This window comes from Lithobates pipiens, unplaced genomic scaffold (genome assembly GCF_037356315.1).
Source record: "Lithobates pipiens isolate NorthernLeopardFrog02 unplaced genomic scaffold, aLitPip1_a1.2 Scaffold_8, whole genome shotgun sequence".
NCBI lineage: Eukaryota > Metazoa > Chordata > Amphibia > Anura > Ranidae > Lithobates > Lithobates pipiens.
The window spans coordinates 86,193,098-86,216,855 of record NW_027507903.1 but is presented as its reverse complement, the minus strand read 5'-3'; the positions used below and the strand labels follow the sequence as shown (position 1 = coordinate 86,216,855).

The following is a 23,758-nucleotide window of genomic DNA, read 5'->3' as shown; positions in this document are numbered from 1 at the left end:
CACCAATTGCATAACTCAGTTGTTAACAGATCCACATTATTACTCTGCACAGCATATCACATATACTACACATTTTAAAACACAGTTATGGTATATTTCTCTGATTGAATAATTATAATTATAATTACAAGTATATGGAGGATTTTATGTCTCTATTCTGGTTTGTAGAATCTGACAAACAGGGGATTCCTTTGGGTGAAATGATCTGCTGAATGATTGATGTTCATATTGTACTAATCTGTTTGTTTGTTTTTGCTCCACTTACCTTTGTATGGCATTTGTGATCGTGTCTTCAGAAAAAGTCTACGTCCAGGGTACATTTTCTTTGAAATAAGATTATATCCCAAGGCGACACAGCCATGTCGCTGACAGTTTAGGCACATGCCCTTCTCAAAGGTATCATAATCTTTACACTCATATGCCATGCTGTGCTTGTCTTCATTCTTTATGGAATCTATGAACAAGTTGACTGATCTCTCATGAGCACACTTGACTGACTCGGAGAATCCTTATGATAAAAAAAAAAGAAACAAGTTGGTCATGATCATGAGTCATTATTTGGGTACACCAGGAAGCCCTGGCACTTGGTACAGATCTGGCCTCTATATTCAGGCTCCATTGGGCACATTTTGTCATGGGGAACCAAATGTAAGATTTGATTCAGTTAACCACATGCTGAAGCTCACTGAAATGGATTCTGCTGTTATGTACCATGCAGATTTTGCCTGCAAACATCATTGAACACGTGACACCCAACCCCATAAACTGGGAATTCTAGATTGTAAACCTTTCTCCAAATATCCAAATCAATTAATAAAGCTTTGAATTAAGTTTGTATTTAAAATTGGGAAGTACCTAAATAATTACTGAGCAGTGCTGTTGTAATCATCACACTATACTACATATTGTAACGCATTGTAGATTTAGTTTCTTACCAAGGACACCATACTCCACTAAATGGTTGTATATGTCTCTGAACTGGCAGCCAGGTTGTATGTTGCCTCCATTGGGATAAAAATCATAGTGGCCAACTGGTTGGTTAATGCCAACGCTTAATCCTATATGCTGTTGTGTGTTTGTATGGATTGCATCAACAAGGGTTGCATCATCTGGAGACAAGCGATCTGTTACAGACATTCCTTCAAATAAAGGGCCGGCTGGATCAAGTCCTACAAAATATAGTGTTTATTTACATGCACATAACATCAATCATAACAGCTCTAATAGAAAATACAAAAACATGTTTAGTAAGTGTTGCTTTGTATCATGCATTGAAGATGTAGAATATCTAGTTAATAAAAGGTACATGTTGTATATAACCTACTTAAGAAAAAAAAATATTTTATTTAAATGTTAATCTTCTCTAATGTTATATACACTATATTACCAAAAGTATTGGGACAGCTGCCTTTACATGAACTTTAATGGCATTCAAGTCTTAGTCCGTAAGGTTCAATATTGAGTTGGCCCACCCTTTGCAGCTATACCAGCTTCAACTCTTCTGGGAAGGCTGTCCACAAGGTTTAGGAGTGTGTCTATAGGAATGTTTGACCATTCTTCCAAAAGTGCATTTATGAGGTCAGGCACTGATGTTGGATGATAAGGCCTGGCTCACAGTCTCCACTCTAATTCATCCCAAAGGTGTTCTATCGGGTTGAGGTCAGGACTCTGTCAGTCAAGTTCCTCCACCCCAGACTTGCTCATCCATGTCTTAATGGACCTCCTCTGTGCATAATATACTACTGACCCCCTGCACTACTGCATTACTTACTATTGACCTCTGAACTCTGTGTTATATACTACTGACCTCTAAACTCTAAGTTACCTATGCCTCACCTGAGCACTCTGTGTCACATTTTCCTGATCTCTGCACTGTGCATCACATACATACTATTGACATGTGAACTTAGTATTACGTGCTAATGACATCTCCACTTACTCCTGACTTCTGCACTCTGCATTACATACTACTCACCTCTGAACACTGTGTTAATTACTCCTGTGCCCTGCAATCTGCATTACATACTACTGGTCTCTGAACACTGTGTTAATTACCACTGAGCCCTGCACTCTGCATTACATACTACTCACCTCTGAACACTGTGTTAATCACTCTTGAGCCCTGCAATCTGCATGACATACTACTGATATCTGAACACTGTGTTAATTACTCCTGAGCTCTGCAATCTGCATAACCTACTACTGAGTTCTGAACTCTGTGTTACATACTACTGACCTCTGAACTTTGTGTTACTTACTCCTCATCCCATCACATTACATTACCTCCCACTGAAATCAGAGCTTGGCGTTACATGCAACTGACCTCTGAACACTGCGTTACTTAACACTGACCCCTGAACCCCTAATACCTCCCTTACTTTTTAATGATGCCTTGCTAGGTTAGCTTAACATAAAGTGTGCCCTGGTGATCTTTGATTTCTTTCATGTTTTTAGGGTAGATCTCCAGGGGTTGCCTACCCCGCATTAAAAGGAATATATAGAAAGGATATACCTTGATTCTATGTTTAGTTTATATTTTATATGTAAGCAGGGCAATCATACTTGTTCATTACATACACATTCTCTGCTTCCTACTTCCAGAGCTGCACAATGGTTCTGCTTTTTTGCTTAATCATACCATGAAGTTCAATGAGTCAGCTATCTTATTGAAACAATGCACTCTCCCTGAGGTATTCTCAGCTGTTAAACCTGAGGTAAAGTAATTATATTTTTCATGTAAAAATTAGGTAAAATTACGTAACACACTCAACACACATTATTCCAAATGGGCATACCTGAAAAATAAGCAAGTAAAAATATGCCTCTGCCACTGCTGTGCTGCCAGAAAGTCACTCTGTTTTCAAGAAAATCCTGTCTGAAGTCCCCTGGGAAACCAAGATTTCCAGAATTGTCTATCTCCTTGGTACACCTCAGCACTCAGTGGTTGCTGCTACTGACCTCTACTTTACTACAGGACTGAATAGTGATGTGAAGGTTAGTGGAAGTTACAACTTAAGGCTACTTGGAACCAAAGCGATTGAGACGCCCAGTTTCCTAGTGCACTTTATTTTGGGAATCCTTTCCATCTCTGTTGGACTTGCCTAAAGCATATGTAGAGCTCAGAAATGTCCTTTTATTTTTAGATAGAGTACAGAAGGGTTACAACTCCTGTCATTGTATTTCTTGCTATCTGTGCCCCACTGGGGAGATTTTTCTTCACTTCCTGTCCCATAGATTCAATAAGAAGTTGAAGGAAATCTATAGCCCTTGTACACACGGTCGGAGATTCCGACAACCAAATCCGTCGGAGTAATTCCGATGGATTAATTCCGGAAGAGGTCCGGAAGTGATGTTGCATACACACGGTCGGACTAAGTTGTTGGAAAATCCGATTGTACATAACATGATGACGTTATTTTGTTACGATGGGACTACGTTCAGGCTAGTAGTCAATAGCTTTGGTCTAGGAATTTGATCTGAGCATGCGTGGCACTTTGTCTGTCGGAGTAGGCTACACATGATCGGAGTATGTCCGATCGGAGCATTTTGTCGGAAAATTTTACCGGCAAGTTGGAAAACTTGGTCCGTTGGATATTCCGACAGAAACAGTCCGATTCAGACCACACACAGTCGGAATATCCGACAAAACGGTCCGATAGGAAACATCGTCGGAATCTCCGACCGTGTGTACAAGGGCTTAGGGAGTTTGAAAAAAATGATTAGTAGAGTTAAAAGAGCAACTTATAGCAGCCAACTATTCAGTGTACTGCAATTACTGCATCTTTACCTTACTGAATAAGCCCTTTTTATATAAAACTGACTGTAGTTGCCTTTTTTAAAGGCTTTCCCACTTTTAGCATCGGTAAAAGCGTGACTAATTAAATACATTGTAGAAAAATAGACATGTGTTTAATTAGTTTGCAAACCATTTAACCGGTAATGTATAGGATACTCTAAGGCAGTCATCTAGGACAGAAAATGAGGATATTGTTTGATAGTTAATGTTATGTTTATGGAACTGAGTTACAGCATGCATGTACTAATCCAGTGCAATCATTAATAAGAAACATTTTGAAATGTAAAATGATCTAAAATAAATCTAATTCTTTCTTCAGTTAAAAATTAATGCAGAGTTATAATAACACAAATTATTAATTTGCACCTACACATTATAGGATTAATATGAATCTGATGTTGTTCTTTTAGTAAATTATTAATTCCAGAGAAGACATTAGCTTTTCAAGGACTGGAAAAGAAAATCCCCAATGTCTCTATATTCCCAACCTACTTCTAGCTATTCATTAAAAAAAATAACATTTAAAGGTCTGGTTCACATTACTGCAATTACAGATGCAATTCCAGTCGCCCAGGATCACATTGTTTTCAATTGTGCCTGTTCACATCAATGAGGCTCTGTGCAGTGAAATTTTGGAAAAGGTTCCTGTATTATTTTGGTGCGATTTACAGTGCTTTTTGACCCCTTAGAATATGCAGGCCACATCCAAAACACAACCAAGTTGCAAAAAAGTTGCACTGAAATCGGATCACATAGAGATCGGATTGCATTGCAGATGTATGAACTTAATATTACATAAGTATGCTGTTACTTGATGATCCAAGGTACCTCCTCCAATACGGGAAAGCAGTAATTTGAAATTTGAAGACCCTGTGAGGACCTTTTGATGGACACTTCTGGCAGCCAATAGGCAGCATTCACATCAGCAGGAAGTGGCATGGTTACTGCAAGAAGGAGCCTCTCACATTACAGACCAGAAGGAAGAAGGATTGGACTACCAGCCTATAACACTACCGGAGATTTAGGTAAGTAATTCGATGTTTTCGTTTTAAATTTTAAAATCTATTGCTAGAGGTTAGTGGAATGGATAAAGAAAACAAATATTTTTTTAACTGGAAATTAACGTTAATGTTGCGATTTACTCACTATATTATAATGGGAATCCCAAGTCAATCCTACCTATCAACTAAACTAGTGTTGCATGGATTCCTAGATCATCTGTTAGTTATATACACAGGAAATGCTACCCATCCTCAGCTAGACATGTGGTCATTGTTTTTGGTATCTGCTTCATGTTGAAGCTGGCACAGAAGATGTGACAATGAATGAGTCCATCAGAATAAGTGGAGAATTCTGAAAACAGAGCTCAACTACTATATATAGCCTCAAGCCAAAAATAATAGTAGGTGCTGCAGTGAGAGCATAATTAGTGATGCATTAGAAAGCATGTAACACTTTCTCTTTCTATCAGTAAGCTGCCTGTAGGCTGTGCCAATAGGTAAGATCGATACCTTGCCCTTGCTTATGGGGTCCCTAAATATTCTATTGTTAGTACACTAGAGAAACAGTGAAAGGGTCCAGAATGTACATCGCTATTCTGTATCCCTATAGATCCTAGCATCAATACCAGTCACAATTAGTAGAAAGAAGGCTTACTGCTGACAGCGAAGACTATGAATGCAATTCCAATATGTATAGTCACATACAGCCCTATATAAACATCTGTACTACAGCAGCCACATATGTATCTTACTAGTTGCTTTGCCATCCTTAAAATCCCATTATTTTACCATGTTCATGAATATGGCATTGTCATCAAAAAAGATTATGTATTCCGAAAACTTTTGCAGTGCCAGTTACCTGGTTCACAATATTTTTTTGTGTGCTGTCTATTTATTCTTGTATACTTCTTGTACTGTATACTTGTACCTTTGATGATGGCTCTTTAATGTTCTAAATGAGTTCTGTGAATAAGTGAACAGGTAATGCTAGAAACTAGCATTTTGTAGTGAAGTTTGGGTGCCATATCGGGCACTTTCACCCCTTTCCTGCCCAGGCCAATTTTCAGCTTTCAGTGCTGTCACACTTTGAATGACAACACTGCATTCAAATTAAGATTTTATCTTTTTTTTAGACAGATAGAGTTTTCTTCTGGTGGTATTTAACCACCAGTGGTTTTAATTTTTTTGCTAAACAAAAAAATATAAAGTCTGAAAATATTGAGAAAATGCAAACATTTTATTTTCTTCTTCACTGATGTGTGCTGATGAGGTTGAACTGATGGGCACTGATGAGACTGCACTGATGGACACTGATGAGGCTGCACTGATGGGCACTGATGAGGCTGCACTGACGAGGCAGCACTGATTGGCACTGTTGAGGCTGCACTGAAGAGCATGGATGAGGCTGTACTGATAGGCACTGATAAGCTGCACTGATGTGTACTGATTGGCACTGATGCGGCTGCACAGATAAGGTGGCACTGATAGGCAGCAATAATGGGCAATGATAGGGGGCACTGATAAGCTGCACTGATGGACATTGATTGGCACTGAAGGGGCTGCACTGATAATGCTCTGAGGATCAGTGCCCTGATTATCAGTGTAAATAATTTGCTGACAGCCTTGCTGGTTATCGGCTCTCCTTTCCTCACATGGGCACAGCACTGTCAACCAGCAGGTCTGTTTACATGTGATCAGCTGTGAATGGACACAGCTGATCACATGATAAAGGGGCACTGTGATTGGACCTTTACCCCGATCTGTGATCAGTCAGAGGGACCATGGATGCCCTCACTGAACTAGACGACCGTACTGTAGCAGTCATTTGGCTATAGTGTAGAATTTAAGTGGTTAATCATAAATTTTTAAAACAAAAAGCTTTATTTTTCTAGAAGTATAACTAAAGCCAATCCTTTTTTTTCATTTTGGATAAATTAGAGGAAGGGCTAAAACCCCCATAATTTTATCTCATTAGGGAGATTTTCCCTTCACTGCTTGTCCTGTAGGCTCAACAGGAAGTGAGAGAGTATCTTTCTGAAGTGAGAGAAATACCCTTTTAGGCCGTTGTTACCATTTGCAGATTTCCTCTCTATTCCTTTTCTGGTGCAAACTTAAAATTGTAAATGTATTATGATTTTCATTCCCAGTGATACTGGTGATGAGGGAAATTAAAGAGAATGAATTTCCCTAACAGAGGCCTAGGGAGCATAAAAACCTGACAGTGGCTCTAAACCCTCACCACTTTATTTAAATAGAAATAAAATAGTTTTGTCTTTAGTTATACCTTACAATGTAGACTTTGCAATAGTTGTGCAGCACAAGTATGTTTTAAGGGTACATGTATTTAAAATACATTTTAAAGAAAAGATAACCCCCAAACAGTAGACAGAAGAATGGACCAACTGCCGACCCCTCCACTCTTTGGTCCGCAGAAGCTTCTTTGCAAATACTGACTTTCTGAAAGGCTCTGAATGACAATGAATGAGTACTGTTGCATGTGTGAGGAAGAGTAGTGTATATTACCCCCCTTCTCAAAAAGTAATAGGACTTTGTAAAGGTTTGACTAAATGGAAAATAGGTACAATCTGACATCTCATGGTGATTACAGTCTTGTGGGGGTTAGTTTAGCAGTAACATTTCATTTATAGCAAACATTTACTTTTATGATATTTTCTCAAAGTACAGGCTTACTTTCCCTGTTTTAAAACCAAAATGCCATTGTAATGTGACAATCTGAAATATATACTATATATCACACAAAGCAACAAAAATGATTGTAAGTAGTAGCAATCAGTACGGGACTGTGATGCTTTGTGTTGTGCATTGTTGTAAATAATTAGAAATTACCCGTAATTCTTCCAATCTTGTTCGATCCATTCAGATAGCTGCCAGCAAATCCTGAAACATGAGCTCCAAGGCTGTACCCAATCAAGTGAACATCACTTCTTGGAAACTGAACAGATGACTAGAAAACATCATGAATTACAGATCTAAGACAGCAGCAGGATGAGGACAGAATTATGTATAATAATGAAGCAAAAAATATTTGTAATTATGACCATGTGTTAAATATATCTAATATCAGTATTAAAAAGAGATATTCTAGATTATCTGTTAATAGTTTTAATTCAATCACAAGGTAAGATGAGTCATGGTCTAGAAATACAATAAACCATTATCTTATGAGCTTTATGGGACTAGAAAGACAAATATATTTGATCGATAGTCTTAAGATATCAAGCCCACATTCCTATATGCTCCCAAAGTGAAATACTCATCATTTATCTAACAAAGTACTACTGCTTTGTATACATAAAATGCAAAAAAGCATAATAAAGAAACACTAGACATAAATAAAATTAAAGTTAAAAAAAGTATCAAACATCTGGCTGCTCCTGTATACTGACTGCAGGGGCCGGGGGGGGGGGCATTGGGGCAATTGCTCCCCCCTCTGAGAAAATAATGAGCGGATGAGCCCGCGGGTGACTGAGCAGCCGGCGGCTGAGCAAGTGGACAGGCAGGCTGGTGAGTAAGCAATCATGCTGGCAGGCTGGCGTGTGAGGAAGGCAGACAAGTGTTATCGGGAAGCCGCTCTCCTTCTGAATATGTGACTGAAGGGACGTTGCATCGCTGCCATCTTGGTACTCCTGCACTCGTCCACAGTAAGCCTAGTGTTATAAGTCGGCAAGCGGACATATTTATACACCCACCAGAGTTGTGCTTTTCACAGTTATTTTTAACAGTAAACTCAACTTATATTTCACTAAATAAGCTGAGTTTACTGTTAAAAATAACTGTGAAAAGCAAGGCTCCAGTGGGTGTATAAAGATGTCTGCTTGCAGACTTCTAACTCTAGGCTCACTGGTTGCATATTCTGATGAGTAGTGGCTTTCTGGCATCATCTCTCACCCTGCATCACCACAGCTCAGCTTCTGACAGAACACCGCCATCACTGTGCAGCATAGGGCAGCATAGATTACATTATCTCTCACTGCCCACCCTGATTCTGGCACACAGCCACTGGCAAGTGACAATCCGCATCTTGTGGCAGGCGACATTGGCAATGACAAATCTCCTCTGGTGGCAGGGGATGTGGCAAGTGACATGGCAAGTGACAATCCACATTTGGTGGCAGCCAACAGTGGCAAGTGACATGCTGCATGTGGTGGCAGCCGATGGTAGCAAGTGACACGCTCAGGGCTTCGACTGATTCTGCATTATGGAGGGTTGAACTATTTAATTTTATATTACAATGTAATAATAGAAATAATGCGCTTCAATCATCCTGACACCATATCAACCATGGCGCCATGATGATTGAAGCGCCAACATCAGCCATTGCCCTGACAAATTGCCCGCAAAATTTTCTGGCAGTGCCCCTCCCGAGACTAGGCTCTGGATCCACCCCTGACTGACTGTGGACAGTAAACTATTTACATATTCTTAACAAGCTGTAAACAGCTTGAAATCAAACCATCCATCAGATGTAAAAAAAAATATCGGCCCATCATATTACAGGATAAGAATTTTAAAATGGCATTAAACACATACCCAAGTGTGACATACAGTGGTGTGAAAAAGTGTTTGCCCCCTTCCTCATTTCCTGTTCCTTTGCATGTTTGTCACACTTAAGTGTTTGGGAACATCAAACCAATTTAAACAATAGTCAAGGACAACACAAGTAAACACAAAATGCAATTTGTAAATGAAGGTGTTTATTATTAAAGGTGAAAAAAAATCCAAAGCATCATGGCCCTGTGTGAAAAAGTGATTGCCCCCTAAACCTAATAACTAGTGATGGACGAACTTCCGACGGGACGTTTCGCGAACGCGAAATGCGAACGGACCCAAACGTTCGCGAAACCGAACGTTCGCCGCGGGCCCCATTGACTTCAATGGGAGGCGAACTTTGCAAACCTTCATGTCGAATTTGCGGCCACGTGGTAATTATTAGGGGGTAAAACGTAGTCCCACCATCTGGACAATGACATAATACATGTATGAGGTGAATTTGGGATCGATAACTACAAGCATTTTTATTTTATTTGGGAAATTGTTCTAACAATTCAGGACTATGGAGCTAATGAAGGCAATGGAGGAGAGGGAAGGTCAGGGACCAGGGTAGGCAAAGAAGAGGGTGCAGGAGATGATCACCAGCAGCGTGACATACCGGAATGACACATGCACCGTGATAGAGGCATCTGACAGCAGCACCGTAATACAGAGCACTGACAGCAGCACCGTGACATACAGCGCTGACAGCAGCACCGTGACATACAGCGCTGACAGCAGCACCGTGACATACAGCGCTGACAGCAGCACCGTGACATACAGCGCTGACAGCAGCACCGTGACATACAGCGCTGACAGCAGCACCGTGACATACAGCGCTGACAGCAGCACCGTGACATACAGCGCTGACAGCAGCACCGTGACATACAGCGCTGACAGCAGCACCGTGACATACAGCGCTGACAGCAGCACCGTGACATACAGCGCTGACAGCAGCACCGTGACATACAGCACTGACAGCAGCACCGTAAGCAGCCCCAGGAGGAAGTCAGCACAGCACAGGGATGGTGTGATCCCCTCATAATAAGAACCCCCAGGAGGAAGTCAGCACAGCACAGGGATAGTGTGATCCCTTCATAATAAGAACCCCCAGGAGGAAGTCAGCACAGCACAGGGATATCATAAGCAGCCCCAGTAGAAATATGACACCGCTCAACCTCTTCAAAGAGGAGGGTAGGGGCATATAGTACGGTGTGCTTTTTTGGGTCAAGGAAGTGAGCCAAATGAATTAAGAAGGTCTGTGTGCTTGATTAAAAAAATAGTTTATAGACATATACATGGTCTACTGGTCACATGTGTTGAATTCCTCCGAGATCCATGCCTCATTCATTTTTAGAAATGTGAGGTAGTTAACACTGTGGTGAGCTAGGCGAGTACGCTTATCGGTCACAATCCCCCCTGCTGCGCTGAACGTCCTTTCGGACAGGACACTGGATGAGGGGCAAGCCAACAGTTCGATTGCAAATTGGGCAAGCTCTGGCCAGAGGTCAAGCCTGCCCACCCAGTAGTCTAGGGGTTCATCACTCCTCAGAGCGTCCACATCGGCCGTTAACCCAATGTAGTCGGACACCTGACGGTCTAGGCGTTCCCTGATGCTGGATCCGGATGACACCTGTCGATGGGTCGGCTGAAAGAATGACCTCATATCCGAAGTCACCAACACATCTTCAAACCGGCCTCTTCTTGCAGGCGCTGTTGGATTGGTACCCGCAAATCCTTCTCTGGGAGTGGGAATTGCTCCTCTGCCAGCGCACGCAAAAGCAGAATGCAGCATTTCTCGAAGCAAGGCCTGGAAGTGCTGCATTCTGACAGCCCTCTGCGACGGCGGTAACATTTCCGCCATTTTGTGTTTGTACCGGGGGTCTAAGTACGTTGCCACCCAGTACTGGTCCTTGACCCTCATGCTTTTTATACGGGGGTCCCTATTAAAACACTGGAGCATGAAGGCCCCCATTTGCACTAAAGTGGAAGCGGTGTGGTGGCCTGGCTCCTGCTCATCATCCAGGATAATGTCGTCCTCTTCATTCTCCTCTCCCCATCCTCGCACAACAGGGATCCCAGAAAGGTTTAAAGCATGCTCTTCTTGCTCCTGCTCATCCGCCCCGGCACCATCCTCCTCTGACTCCTCATCAGACTCCTGTTGTTGACTTGTCTCAGATAGAGTAGCCCCCCCTGGGAATTCATCCAGCATTGCGACTTCCTCATCTTCCCGCTCCTGCTCCTCCACAGCCTGATCAATGACACGACGCAATGCACGCTCCAGAAAGAAGGCATAAGGTACCATGTCACTGATGGCGCCATGGCTGCGACTGACCAGTTTGGTGATCTCCTCAAATGGCCGCAGAAGTCTGCATGTGTCGCGCATGAGCAGCCACTGGCGCGGTGAAAAAAAACCCAGCTCCCCAGAACCGTTTCTTTCGCAGAGTTCATACAGGTAGACGTTAACTGCACGTTTCTGCTGGAGCAGCCTATCAAGCATATAGAAGGTTGAGTTCCATCGCGTCGGGCAATCGCAAATAAGACGTCTGACCGGCAGATGGTGTCGCCGCTGAATGTCAGCAAGGCGAGCCATGGCCGTGTAAGATCTTCTGAAATGGGCCGAGATTTTCCTTGCCTGCCGCAAGATGTCCTGGACCCCAGGGTATTTGACAAGGAATCGCTGCACGACCAAGTTTAAGACGTGTGCCATGCACGGCACGTGCGTGATTTTGCCCTGTTTCAATGCGCTAAGCAGATTGGCACCGTTGTCACACACCACTTTACCAACTGTCAAATTGAGCGGTGTTAGCCACTCATCTGCCTGTGAACGCAAAGCTGAAAGGAGTGCCGGGCCAGTGTGGCTCTTTGCTTCCAGGCACAACAGACGCAGCACGGCATGGCAACGTCTCACCTGGCATGTGGAATAGGTTCTGGGGAGCTTGGGCGGTGCAGTGGAAGAGACGCTAGCAGCGGAAAAGGAGGAGGCAGCTGAGGAGGAGAGGGAGGAGGATGGAGTAGGAGGAGGAGAAGAAGAGTCAGGCCTGCATGCAATCCGTGGCGGTAAAACCAAATCTACACGGGTGCCACGGGTTACATGCTTGACGGCCGTCAGAAGGTTCACCCAGTGGGCAGTAAAACTGATATACCTTCCCTGCCCGTGTTTGCTAGACCACGTGTCTGTGGTCAGATGTATCTTGGCACCGACACTGTGTGCCAGAGATACATTCACTTGCCGCTGAACATGGCCATATAGCTCTGGGATGCCCTTCTCTGAGAAATACTTCCTTCCTGGGACCTTCCATTGTGGTGTTCCAATGGCCACAAATTTGCGAAAGGCCTCCGAGTCCACCAGTTTATATGGCAGTAGTTGGCGGGCTATGAGTTCTGACAAGCCAGCCGCCAACCGTTGGGCAAGAGGGTTATCCGGCGTCATCATTTTTTTACGCTCAAACATTAGGCCCACGGAAGCCTGCCTTTTTGCAGAAAAATGTGAGCTTGGCGTGATGGAAGGTGGAGTGGAGGACAATTGTGAGGAGAGAGGAGAAGGAGAAGTAGAAGACGAGGCTGGACGGTGAGAGCCTGCAGTGTGGCTTTGTGTGTTCCGTTGCTCCCACTGGGCTCGGTGATGGCTGCTCATGTGCCTTCTTAAGGCGGTCGTCCCTAGGTGAGTATTGGGCTTACCGCGACTAACGCGTTGACTGCAAAGATTGCAGATGGCAACGCTATTGTCAGCAGCGGACACGTTAAAAAAAGCCCACACTGCGGAGCCATGTGCCGGTGTCCTGGGAGCGCCAGATGTGACCGTACATGGTCGATGACTCGCTCCTGATACATTTGCAGTCTGCTTTGTCCCTGCTGTGCAATGTAAGTCATTGCTGCTTCTCCTCCCTATCTGCTGGTCCATATCTCCCTCTGAACTCCCCTCCTCTTCCTCTCTTGTGGGCACCCACGTGACATCACTAGACACGTCATCATCAACGTCACCTTCCCCACCGCTATAAGTAGAGATCTCGGAGTAGGCAGCAACACCGGGGACCAACCTCCTCCTTGGGCTGATCTGGGTACTGGCGTCAGACTGCTGAGTAGCGCTTGTTGCTACCTCCTCTTCCTGATCCAATACCAAGAGTGGCTGCGCATCAGAAATGTCCTCTTGATATGGATCGGAAAATAATTCCAGTGACTCAAGCGGAAGGTATGTGGTGGTGGTGGTGGTGGTCGTGTTGTTGGTGGTAGTGTCTTTGGGGGTGCACATAGCAGAGAGTGAAGAAGAGGGTGCAGATCGAGAGGATGAGGAGGGTGCAGAAGAGTAAGGCTGAGCGAGCCACTCAACCAAGTCTGGTGCATCCTTTAAAGTAATTGAACGCACCTTCTGCAACTTCCCACTTTGGCTCAAGCCTGTTGCTCCTGCCCTACCCCTACCACCCCTGCGGAAGGGCCTGCCTCTTCCTCTGCCTGTCATTTTTTAAATGACCCTGTGACAAAACTCTTAGTCCCTATACCGATGAAGGACTGCTGCAGTATAGGGCAGCGGTCAGCAGTGGTGCACGTCAACCCTATCTATTGTGGACCGATAGCGGTCCTTACAGAACAGCAGACTGTACCGCACTCAAGCCTATGTACCGTAGCACCCTATACCAAGTTACCAGTCCTTATAAGAACTTTTGTGGAACAAGCAGGTTGTGTGTTAGTGATTAGCAGACTGTACGTCAGTCCCTATACCGCTGAAGGACTGCTGCAGTATAGGTGAGCGGTCAGCAGTGGTGCACGTCAACCCTATCTATTGTGGACCTATAGCGGTCCTTACAGAACAGCAGACTGTACCGCACTCAAGCCTATGTACCGTAGCACCCTATACCAAGTTACCAGTCCTTATAAGAACTTTTGTGGACCAAGCAGGTTGTGTATTAGTGTTTAGCAGACTGTACGTCAGTCCCTATACCGCTGAAGGACTGCTGCAGTATAGGGCAGCGGTCAGCAGTGGTGCACGTCAACCCTATCTATTGTGGACCGATAGCGGTCCTTACAGAACAGCAGACTGTACCGCACTCAAGCCTATGTACCGTAGCACCCTATACCAAGTTACCAGTCCTTATAAGAACTTTTGTGGAACAAGCAGGTTGTGTGTTAGTGATTAGCAGACTGTACGTCAGTCCCTATACCGCTGAAGGACTGCTGCAGTATAGGGCAGCGGTCAGCAGTGGTGCACGTCAACCCTATCTATTGTGGACCGATAGCGGTCCTTACAGAACAGCAGACTGTACCGCACTCAAGCCTATGTACCGTAGCACCCTATACCAAGTTACCAGTCCTTATAAGAACTTTTGTGGAACAAGCAGGTTGTGTGTTAGTGATTAGCAGACTGTACGTCAGTCCCTATACCGCTGAAGGACTGCTGCAGTATAGGTGAGCGGTCAGCAGTGGTGCACGTCAACCCTATCTATTGTGGACCTATAGCGGTCCTTACAGAACAGCAGACTGTACCGCACTCAAGCCTATGTACCGTAGCACCCTATACCAAGTTACCAGTCCTTATAAGAACTTTTGTGGACCAAGCAGGTTGTGTATTAGTGTTTAGCAGACTGTACGTCAGTCCCTATACCGCTGAAGGACTGCTGCAGTATAGGGCAGCGGTCAGCAGTGGTGCACGTCAACCCTATCTATTGTGGACCGATAGCGGTCCTTACAGAACAGCAGACTGTACCGCACTCAAGCCTATGTACCGTAGCACCCTATACCAAGTTACCAGTCCTTATAAGAACTTTTGTGGAACAAGCAGGTTGTGTGTTAGTGATTAGCAGACTGTACGTCAGTCCCTATACCGCTGAAGGACTGCTGCAGTATAGGGCAGCGGTCAGCAGTGGTGCACGTCAACCCTATCTATTGTGGACCGATAGCGGTCCTTACAGAACAGCAGACTGTACCGCACTCAAGCCTATGTACCGTAGCACCCTATACCAAGTTACCAGTCCTTATAAGAACTTTTGTGGACCAAGCAGGTTGTGTATTAGTGTTTAGCAGACTGTACGTCAGTCCCTATACCGCTGAAGGACTGCTGCAGTATAGGGCAGCGGTCAGCAGTGGTGCACGTCAACCCTATCTATTGTGGACCGATAGCGGTCCTTACAGAACAGCAGACTGTACCGCACTCAAGCCTATGTACCGTAGCACCCTATACCAAGTTACCAGTCCTTATAAGAACTTTTGTGGAACAAGCAGGTTGTGTGTTAGTGATTAGCAGACTGTACGTCAGTCCCTATACCGCTGAAGGACTGCTGCAGTATAGGTGAGCGGTCAGCAGTGGTGCACGTCAACCCTATCTATTGTGGACCGATAGCGGTCCTTACAGAACAGCAGACTGTACCGCACTCAAGCCTATGTACCGTAGCACCCTATACCAAGTTACCAGTCCTTATAAGAACTTTTGTGGACCAAGCAGGTTGTGTATTAGTGTTTAGCAGACTGTACGTCAGTCCCTATACCGCTGAAGGACTGCTGCAGTATAGGGCAGCGGTCAGCAGTGGTGCACGTCAACCCTATCTATTGTGGACCGATAGCGGTCCTTACAGAACAGCAGACTGTACCGCACTCAAGCCTATGTACCGTAGCACCCTATACCAAGTTACCAGTCCTTATAAGAACTTTTGTGGAACAAGCAGGTTGTGTGTTAGTGATTAGCAGACTGTACGTCAGTCCCTATACCGCTGAAGGACTGCTGCAGTATAGGTGAGCGGTCAGCAGTGGTGCACGTCAACCCTATCTATTGTGGACCGATAGCGGTCCTTACAGAACAGCAGACTGTACCGCACTCAAGCCTATGTACCGTAGCACCCTATACCAAGTTACCAGTCCTTATAAGAACTTTTGTGGAACAAGTGAGTTGTGAATGTTTAGCAGACTGCAGCAGAAGGGCAGCAGTCAAGTATAATATCCTTTCTATATTTGGAAGAAAGAATATTATACATGTACAAGCCTATTACTGTACCACTGATACCAGTCCTGAAAAGAACCTTTGTGGAACTAATAATAACAGCAAGTCTTTAAAATTACCCTCACTGCCTGACAACACTGCTTCCTTCCTGTCCCTATACAAATTGGCAAAAAAAGAGAACGATTAGTGGTTACTGGAACAGCTCTTTTGTGGACCTTGATAGTAACAGCTAATGATGATGATGATGATGATGATGATGAAAGACTAATCTGGCTGTCCCTGTAGCATACACCGTCCTTTCCCTTTCTCTAAACTAACAAAAGACACTCAGGCTGCTGCAAGAATCAGCAGCACAGCAAACCTATCAACACCTAACACCTATACCAGTCCTGAAAAGAACTTTTGTGTACCAAATAGCTAGTGGTTTATCTCTCCCTACTCCACACAGGAACCTGTCCCTATCGTAACAGAAGAAAGAATGTAAAATGGCCACCGGATCGGGTGTATTTATAGGTTAGGGGGAATGTACAAGTGTCCATGTGCTGTCATGTCTCAATTGGCTGTCCTGTATCACATGATAAACGTGTCACCAAAGGTTAAAGTTCTTGTATACATTAAACACGTAAGTCCGCCGCGGCGAACGACGGAAAAAGGCGTTCGAACGTGCGGACCGCGAATGTCGGAAATTCGCCGCGAAACGACCGCCGGGCGAACCGTTCGGCCATCACTACTAATAACTGGTTGGGCCACCCTTAGCAGCAACAACTGCAACCAAGCGTATGCGATAACGTGCAATGAGGCTTTTACAGCGTCCTGGAGGAATTTTGGCCCACTCATCTTTGCAGAATTGTCCTAATTCAGTTACATTAGAGGGTTTTCGAGTATGAAGGGCCTTTTAAAGGTCATACCACAACATCTCAATAGGATTCAGGTCAGGACTTTGGCTAGGCCACTCCAAAGTCTTCATTTTGTTTTTCTTCAGCCATTCGGTGGTGGACTTGCTGGTGTGTTTAGGATCATTGTCCTGCTGCAGAACCCAAGTTCGTTTCAGCTTGAGTACACGAACAGATGGTCGGACATTCTCCTTCAGGATCTCTTGGTAGACAGCAGAATTCATAGTTCCTTTTATCACGGCAAGTCTTCCAGGTCCTGAAGCAGCAAAACAGCCCCAGACCATCACACTACCACCACCATATTTTACTGTTGGTATAATGTTCTGTTTATGAAATGCAGTGTTCCTTCTACGCCAGATATACTTGGACACACACCTTCCAAAGAGTTCCACTTTTGTCTCATCGGTCCACAGAATGTTGTCCCAAAAGTCTTGGGGATCATCAAGATGTGTTGTGGAGAAATTGAGACGAGCTTTGATGTTCTTTTTGCTCAGCAGTGGTTTTCTCCTTGGAACTCTGCCATGCAGGCCATTTTTGCCCAGTCTTTTCCTGATGGTGGAGGCATGAACGCTGACCTTAACTGAGGCAAGTGAGGCCTGCAGTTCCTTGGACGTTGTTGTGGGGTCTTTTGTGACCTCTTGGATGAGTCGTCGCTGCGCTCTTGGGGTAATTTTGGGCGGCCGGCCACTCCTGGAAAGGTTCACCACTGTTCCATGTCTTCGCCATTTGTGGATAATGGCTCTCACTGTGGTTCGCTGGATTCCCAAAGCTTTGGAAATGGCTTTATAACCCTTTCCAGGCTGATAGATCTCAATTACTTTCTTTCTCAATTGTTCCTGAATTTCTTTGGGTCTCGGCATGATGTGTAGCTTTTAAGGATCTTCTGGTGGACCTTACTGTGTCAAGCAGCTCCTATTTAAGTGATGCCTTGATTGTGAACAGGTGTGGCAATAATCAGGCCTGAGTGTGGCTAGAGAAATTGAACTCAGGTGTGGACAACCACAGTTATAGTATGTTTTAACAAGGGGGGCAATCACTTTTTCACACAGGGCCATGATGGTTTGGATTTTTTTTTCACCTTTAATAATAAACACCTTCATTTACAAATTGCATTTTGTGTTTACTTGTGTTGTCCTTGACTATTGTTTAAATTGGTTTGATGTTCCAAAACACTTAAGTGTGACAAACATGCAAAGGAACAGGAAATGAGGAAGGGGGCAAACACTTTTTCACACCACTGTATCAGAGTGGAAGCAATCTTCAAGATAAATTGGTGCATAGCCATTTCAGAATAAATTAAAGGGGTGAGGAGAAAACAAAGAACTGCTTATCACAACCACCAAAAGGAATACATCACTGTGGTCATTGCAAAGCTTGCCAATGTATGCCCGCCATAAAAAAAAAATTATAAGCTTAAAGTGCGGGTCTTTAGTACCGACTGATTTTGTATGATAGGTTTGGTAAGTGTGGCAAATTATTTTTGATAACTCCACTTTGTGGGAAAAATATTTAGACAGCTGAGTAGAAGGAATATATAGCTGTGAATGATAAAGCCATTCCATGTAAAATAAATTGCTTATAGTTATGGGGCCTTCAATTGGTATAAATGGGCTACAGACAAGTTATTGATTTAGTTATAAAGCGGTTACATACAGAAGCAAATTCAATTTTCACCCTCAATTCAAAAACTCCAAATGGTTTTAATGAGTGCTTTATTTATCTCCTGTTTGTGTACACAGTAAAAGTAAGGATCATACACTTCTCAAAAAAAGAACACATTTTAATCAGAATATAGCATCAAGTCAATTAAACTCCTGGGATATTAATCTGGTCAGTTAAGTAGCAGAGGGGGTTGTTAATCAGTTTAGCTGCTTTGGTGCTAATGAAATTATCAACACGTGCACTAGAGGGACAACAAAGAGACAACCTCCAAAACAAGAATAGTTTTGCAGATGGAGGCCACTGACATTTTTTTTCTGACTGTTTTTCACTAGTTTTGCATTTGGCTAGGGTCAGTGTCACTACTGGCAGCATGAGGTGATACCTGGACCCTATAGAGGTTGCACAGGCAGTCCAACTTCTCCAGGATAGCACATCAATACGTGCCATTGCCAGAAGGTTTGCTGTGTCTCCCAGCACAGTTTCAAGAGCATGGGTGATATTTTAGGAGACAGGCAGTTGCTCTAGGAGTGCTGAACAGGGCTGTAGAAGTTCCTTAACCCATCAGCAGGACCAGTATCTGCTCCTTTGTGCAAGCCACTGCGTGAGCTCTACAAAATGACCTCCAGCAGGCCCCTGGTGTGAATGTCTCTGACCAATTAGAAACATGAGGGTGGCCTGAGGGCCTGACGCCCTCTAGTGGGCCCCTTTGCTCAATGCCCAGCACTGTGGGGTTTGATTGGCATTTTCCATTGAACACCAGAATTGGCAAGTCTGCCACTGGCACTCTGTGCTTTTCACAGTTAAGAGCAGATTCACCATGAGCACATGTGACAGACATGAAAGGGTCTGGAGAAGAGGTGGAGAATGTTGTGCTACCCGTAACATCATTCAGCTTGACCAGTTTGGTGGTTGGTCAGCAATGGTCTGGGAAGGCATATCCATGGAGGGATGCATTGACCTCTACAGACTAGACAATGGCACCCTGACTTTTATTAGGTTTTGGGATGAAATCCTTAGACCCATTGTCAGACCCTACGCTGTGCAGTGGGTCCTGGGTTCCTCCTGGTGCATGACAATGCCCGGCCGCATTTGGTGAAAGTATGCAGCCAGTTCCTGGAGGAATGAAGGAATTGATACCATTGAATGGCCCCCACGCTCGCCTGACCTAAATCCAATGCCTGACCTAAATCCAATAGAACACCTTTGGGACATTATGTGTCAGTCCATCCGACACCGCCAGGTCTGTTCAGAAGCTCAGTGATACCCTGGTCCAGATCTGGGAGGAAATACCCCAGGACACCATCCGTTTTCTCATTAGGAGCATGCCCCGACATTGTCAGGCATACATACAAGCACGTGGGGGCCATACAAACTACTGAGTACCATTTTAAATTGCTGCAATGAAATTTCAGCAAAATAGACTAGCCTGCGGCATATTTTTTTCACTTTGATTTTCAGTGTGTCTTTGAATTCAGCCCTCTGTAGGTTGATAGTTTTAATTTCCATCAAACAATGTGTCATTCTTTTGTTCCTAACACATTACCCAGTCCATATCAGTATAGATATCCAGCATGATATTTTTCCCCATTGAGATCTGATGTGTTTTAAAAGTGTTCCTTAAATTTTTTGGAGCAGTGTACAGTGCCTTGCAAAAGTATTCGGCCCCCTTGAACTTTTCAACCTTTTGCCACATTTCAGGCTTCAAACATAAAGATATAACATTTTTATTTTTTTGTGAAGAATCACCAACAAGTGGGACACAATTGTGAAGTGGAATGAAATCTATTGGATATTTTAAACTTTTTTAGCAAATAAAAAACTGAAAAGTGGTGCGTGCAAAATTATTCGGCCCCTTTACTTTCAGTGCAGCAAACTCACTCCAGAAGTTCAGCGAGGATCTCTGAATGATCCAATGTTGTCCTAAATGACTGATGGTGATAAATAGAATCCACCTGTGTGTAATCAAGTCTCTGTATAAATGCACCTGCTCTGTGATAGTCTCAGGGTTCTGTTGAAAGCGCAGAGAGCATCATGAAGACCAAGGAACACACCAGGCAGGTCCGTAATACTGTTGTGGAGAAGTTTAAAGCCGGATTTGGATACAAAAAGATTTCCCAAGCTTTAAACATCCCAAGGAGCACTGTACAAGCGATCATTTTGAAATGGAAGGAGTATCAGACCACTGCAAATCTACCAAGACCTGGCTGTCCCTCTAAACTTTCAGCTCAGACAAGGAGAAGACTCATCAGAGATGCAGCCAAGAGGCCCATGATCACTCTGGATGAACTGCAGAGAACTACAGCTGAGGTGGGAGAGTCTGTCCATAGGACAACAATCAGTCGTACACTGCACAAATCTGGCCTTAATGGAAGAGTGGCAAGAAGAAAGCCATTTCTCAAAGATATCCATAAAAAGTCTTGTCTAAAGTTTGCCACAAGCCACCTGGGAGGCACACCAAACATGTGGAAGAAGGTGCTCTGGTCAGATGAAACCAAAATCAAACTTTTTGCCCACAATGCAAAACTATATGTTTGGCGTAAAAGCAACACAGCTCATCACCCTCAACACACCATCCCCACTGTCAAACATGGTGGTGGCAGCTTCATGGTTTGGGCCTGCTTTTCTTCAGCAGGGACAGGGAAGATGGTTAAAATTGAGGGGAAGATGGATGCAGCCAAATACAGGACCATTCTGGATGAAAACCTGTTGGAGTCTGCAAAAGACCTGAAACTGGGACAGAGATTTATCTTCCAACAAGACAATGATCCCAAACATACAGCAAAATCTACAAAGGAATGGTTCACAAATAAACGTATCCAGGTGTTAGAATGGCCAAGTCAAAGTCCAGACCTGAATCCAATTGAGAATCTGTGGAAAGAGCTGAAAACTGCTGTTCACAAACGCTCTCCATCCAACCTCACTGAGCTCGAGCTGTTTTGCAAGGAAGAATGGGCAAGAATTTTAGTCTCTCGATGTGCAAAACTGATAGAGACATACCCCATGCGACTTGCAGCTGTAATCGCAGCAAAAGGTGGCTCTACAAAGTATTAACGCAAGGGGGCCGAATAATTTTGCACGCCCCACTTTTAATTTTTTTATTAGTTAAAAAAGTTTCAAAAATCCAATAGATTTCATTCCACTTCACAATTGTGTCCCACTTGTTGGTGATTCTTCACAAAAAAATAAAAATTTTATATCTTTATGTTTGAAGCCTGAAATGTGGCAAAAGGTTGAAAAGTTCAAGGGGGCCGAATACTTTCGCAAGGCACTGTATATCTGTAGAAAGTGAAGTGCTTATTGTAAATATAAAAATGATTTAGCTGGAGGGCAGCTTCTAATAATGATGTTATATTAAGATTAATTAATAAGGAGTAAAATTTATTTGAAGTAATCGATAAGGATTAAATCTATCTATCTATCTATCTATCTATCTATCGATATACATCTATATTTTTGTATATTCTTTTTTCATTGGGTTGTGCACCACTAGCTTTTATATAAACTAATAAGCTAGAATAAGGTATTGTTGAAAATTAGGATTGCACATGTTGGTTGTGAACATACCTCAGGGTACTAATAAAAATAAAACATAAAAATGTGACATATTGAAGTCATGGATATAGCGCGTGTGTGTAGTGATGTCACGAACATACTGTATGTATGTCATAATGTGGTGCTGAGAAACATGATCATATTCTTTGAGTACTAACAATGGCCACTTTTGAAGCGCTTTGATACCCCTAAACGAAGCTGTGAAATGAGACAAAACAAGGTTTTGATATGGCTAATTTGTAGTTAGGAAGTGACGCTGATTAAAATAATTTAGGAAAATAAGAAATAGATGTAAGATTGGAAAGCTTGTTTAGGGAGTAGCTCCTTTAAGTTATAATTATGTAGATGATGTGAATGACATAGAAGACAAGGTGGATCTTTGAAGCTTTTTAAGGAAGGAAGTGATTGATATGGTAATAGTAGGATAAATAGATTTATAGTGGAGAAGGAAATTATTAACAACTTGAAAAGAAAGAGGAGAATAAACATGTAAGTTTTGAAAGGATAGTAAGTAGAAAAAATCAAAACGATTGAAATCAGAAATAATTATAGATATTATTGCAGTAAGTATAAAGGTCAGTCATACAGAGAGTTAACCCCCATCTCATTTCAGATAGTATAATTGAAAAAGTGCAGAACAGACATTAAGATGAAATGGTTTAATTCCTAAATGTAATAATAAAGTTGAATTTAGGTTTTCTGATGGGGTGGACTTAAAAATTGGTAATGAATGTCCCACTTATCATGCTGATTTAAAACTTGTGTTGATTAAAGAATTGGATAATGCCTTAGGTTGAAAAAGGCACATGACAAGGTAACATTTCAAAAAGCATCTCTAAATCTTGTTTGTCCAGAGAAGTTTTTCTCAACCTTTTTTTAATTAAGACACACTTTAAAATTATGCACAATCTCGATGCTCCCCATTCTAATATGTATAAAACAAAACTAATCGTTTTACATAATATAGCAACATCCACACACATAGGACATGCAAAGTTAGAGGTGATTTACTCTTTCAAATACACATTTCCACACTGGTGTTGACTAGTATTCCAATATATGACTGCAGTGCAGATGGAGAGGGGCAAAAATGGATGCTGTGCATGCGCTCGACATAGTCCTTATCAACCGATGACTTCATTAGTTGTTAATGAAAACCTGTGGCTTTGTGTAACACAAAGGCAGGCTGGCTTGTATACAATTTATGGACATTTTGCCTGGGCATCCTGATTGAAAAAGGCTGGTCCAGAGGCATAAAACTCCCCTTAAAAAGTATTCTTATTTCACAGTAACAAAAGAAAAAATACTTCCTGACATCTGATATAAGTCTCTGAAACAGCAATAGTATTTCTTTTATATAAAACATTTAGCTTAA

The 23,758-nt window shown here is 43.1% G+C and overlaps 1 protein-coding gene across 1 annotated transcript in view; it reads right to left on the bottom strand.

Annotated features, from left to right (window-relative positions):
• The window catches only part of LIPC (lipase C, hepatic type), a 275,926-nt gene that overhangs the window by 65,346 nt on the left and 186,822 nt on the right, over window positions 1-23,758 (bottom strand). The window contains exons 6-8 of the mRNA XM_077472827.1: window positions 7,645-7,762; window positions 936-1,169; window positions 266-508 (exon numbers count right to left, since the gene is read on the bottom strand). Coding sequence (XP_077328953.1) covers window positions 266-508; window positions 936-1,169; window positions 7,645-7,762 — 595 coding nt within the window. The remainder of the gene's footprint in view (window positions 1-265; window positions 509-935; window positions 1,170-7,644; window positions 7,763-23,758) is intronic.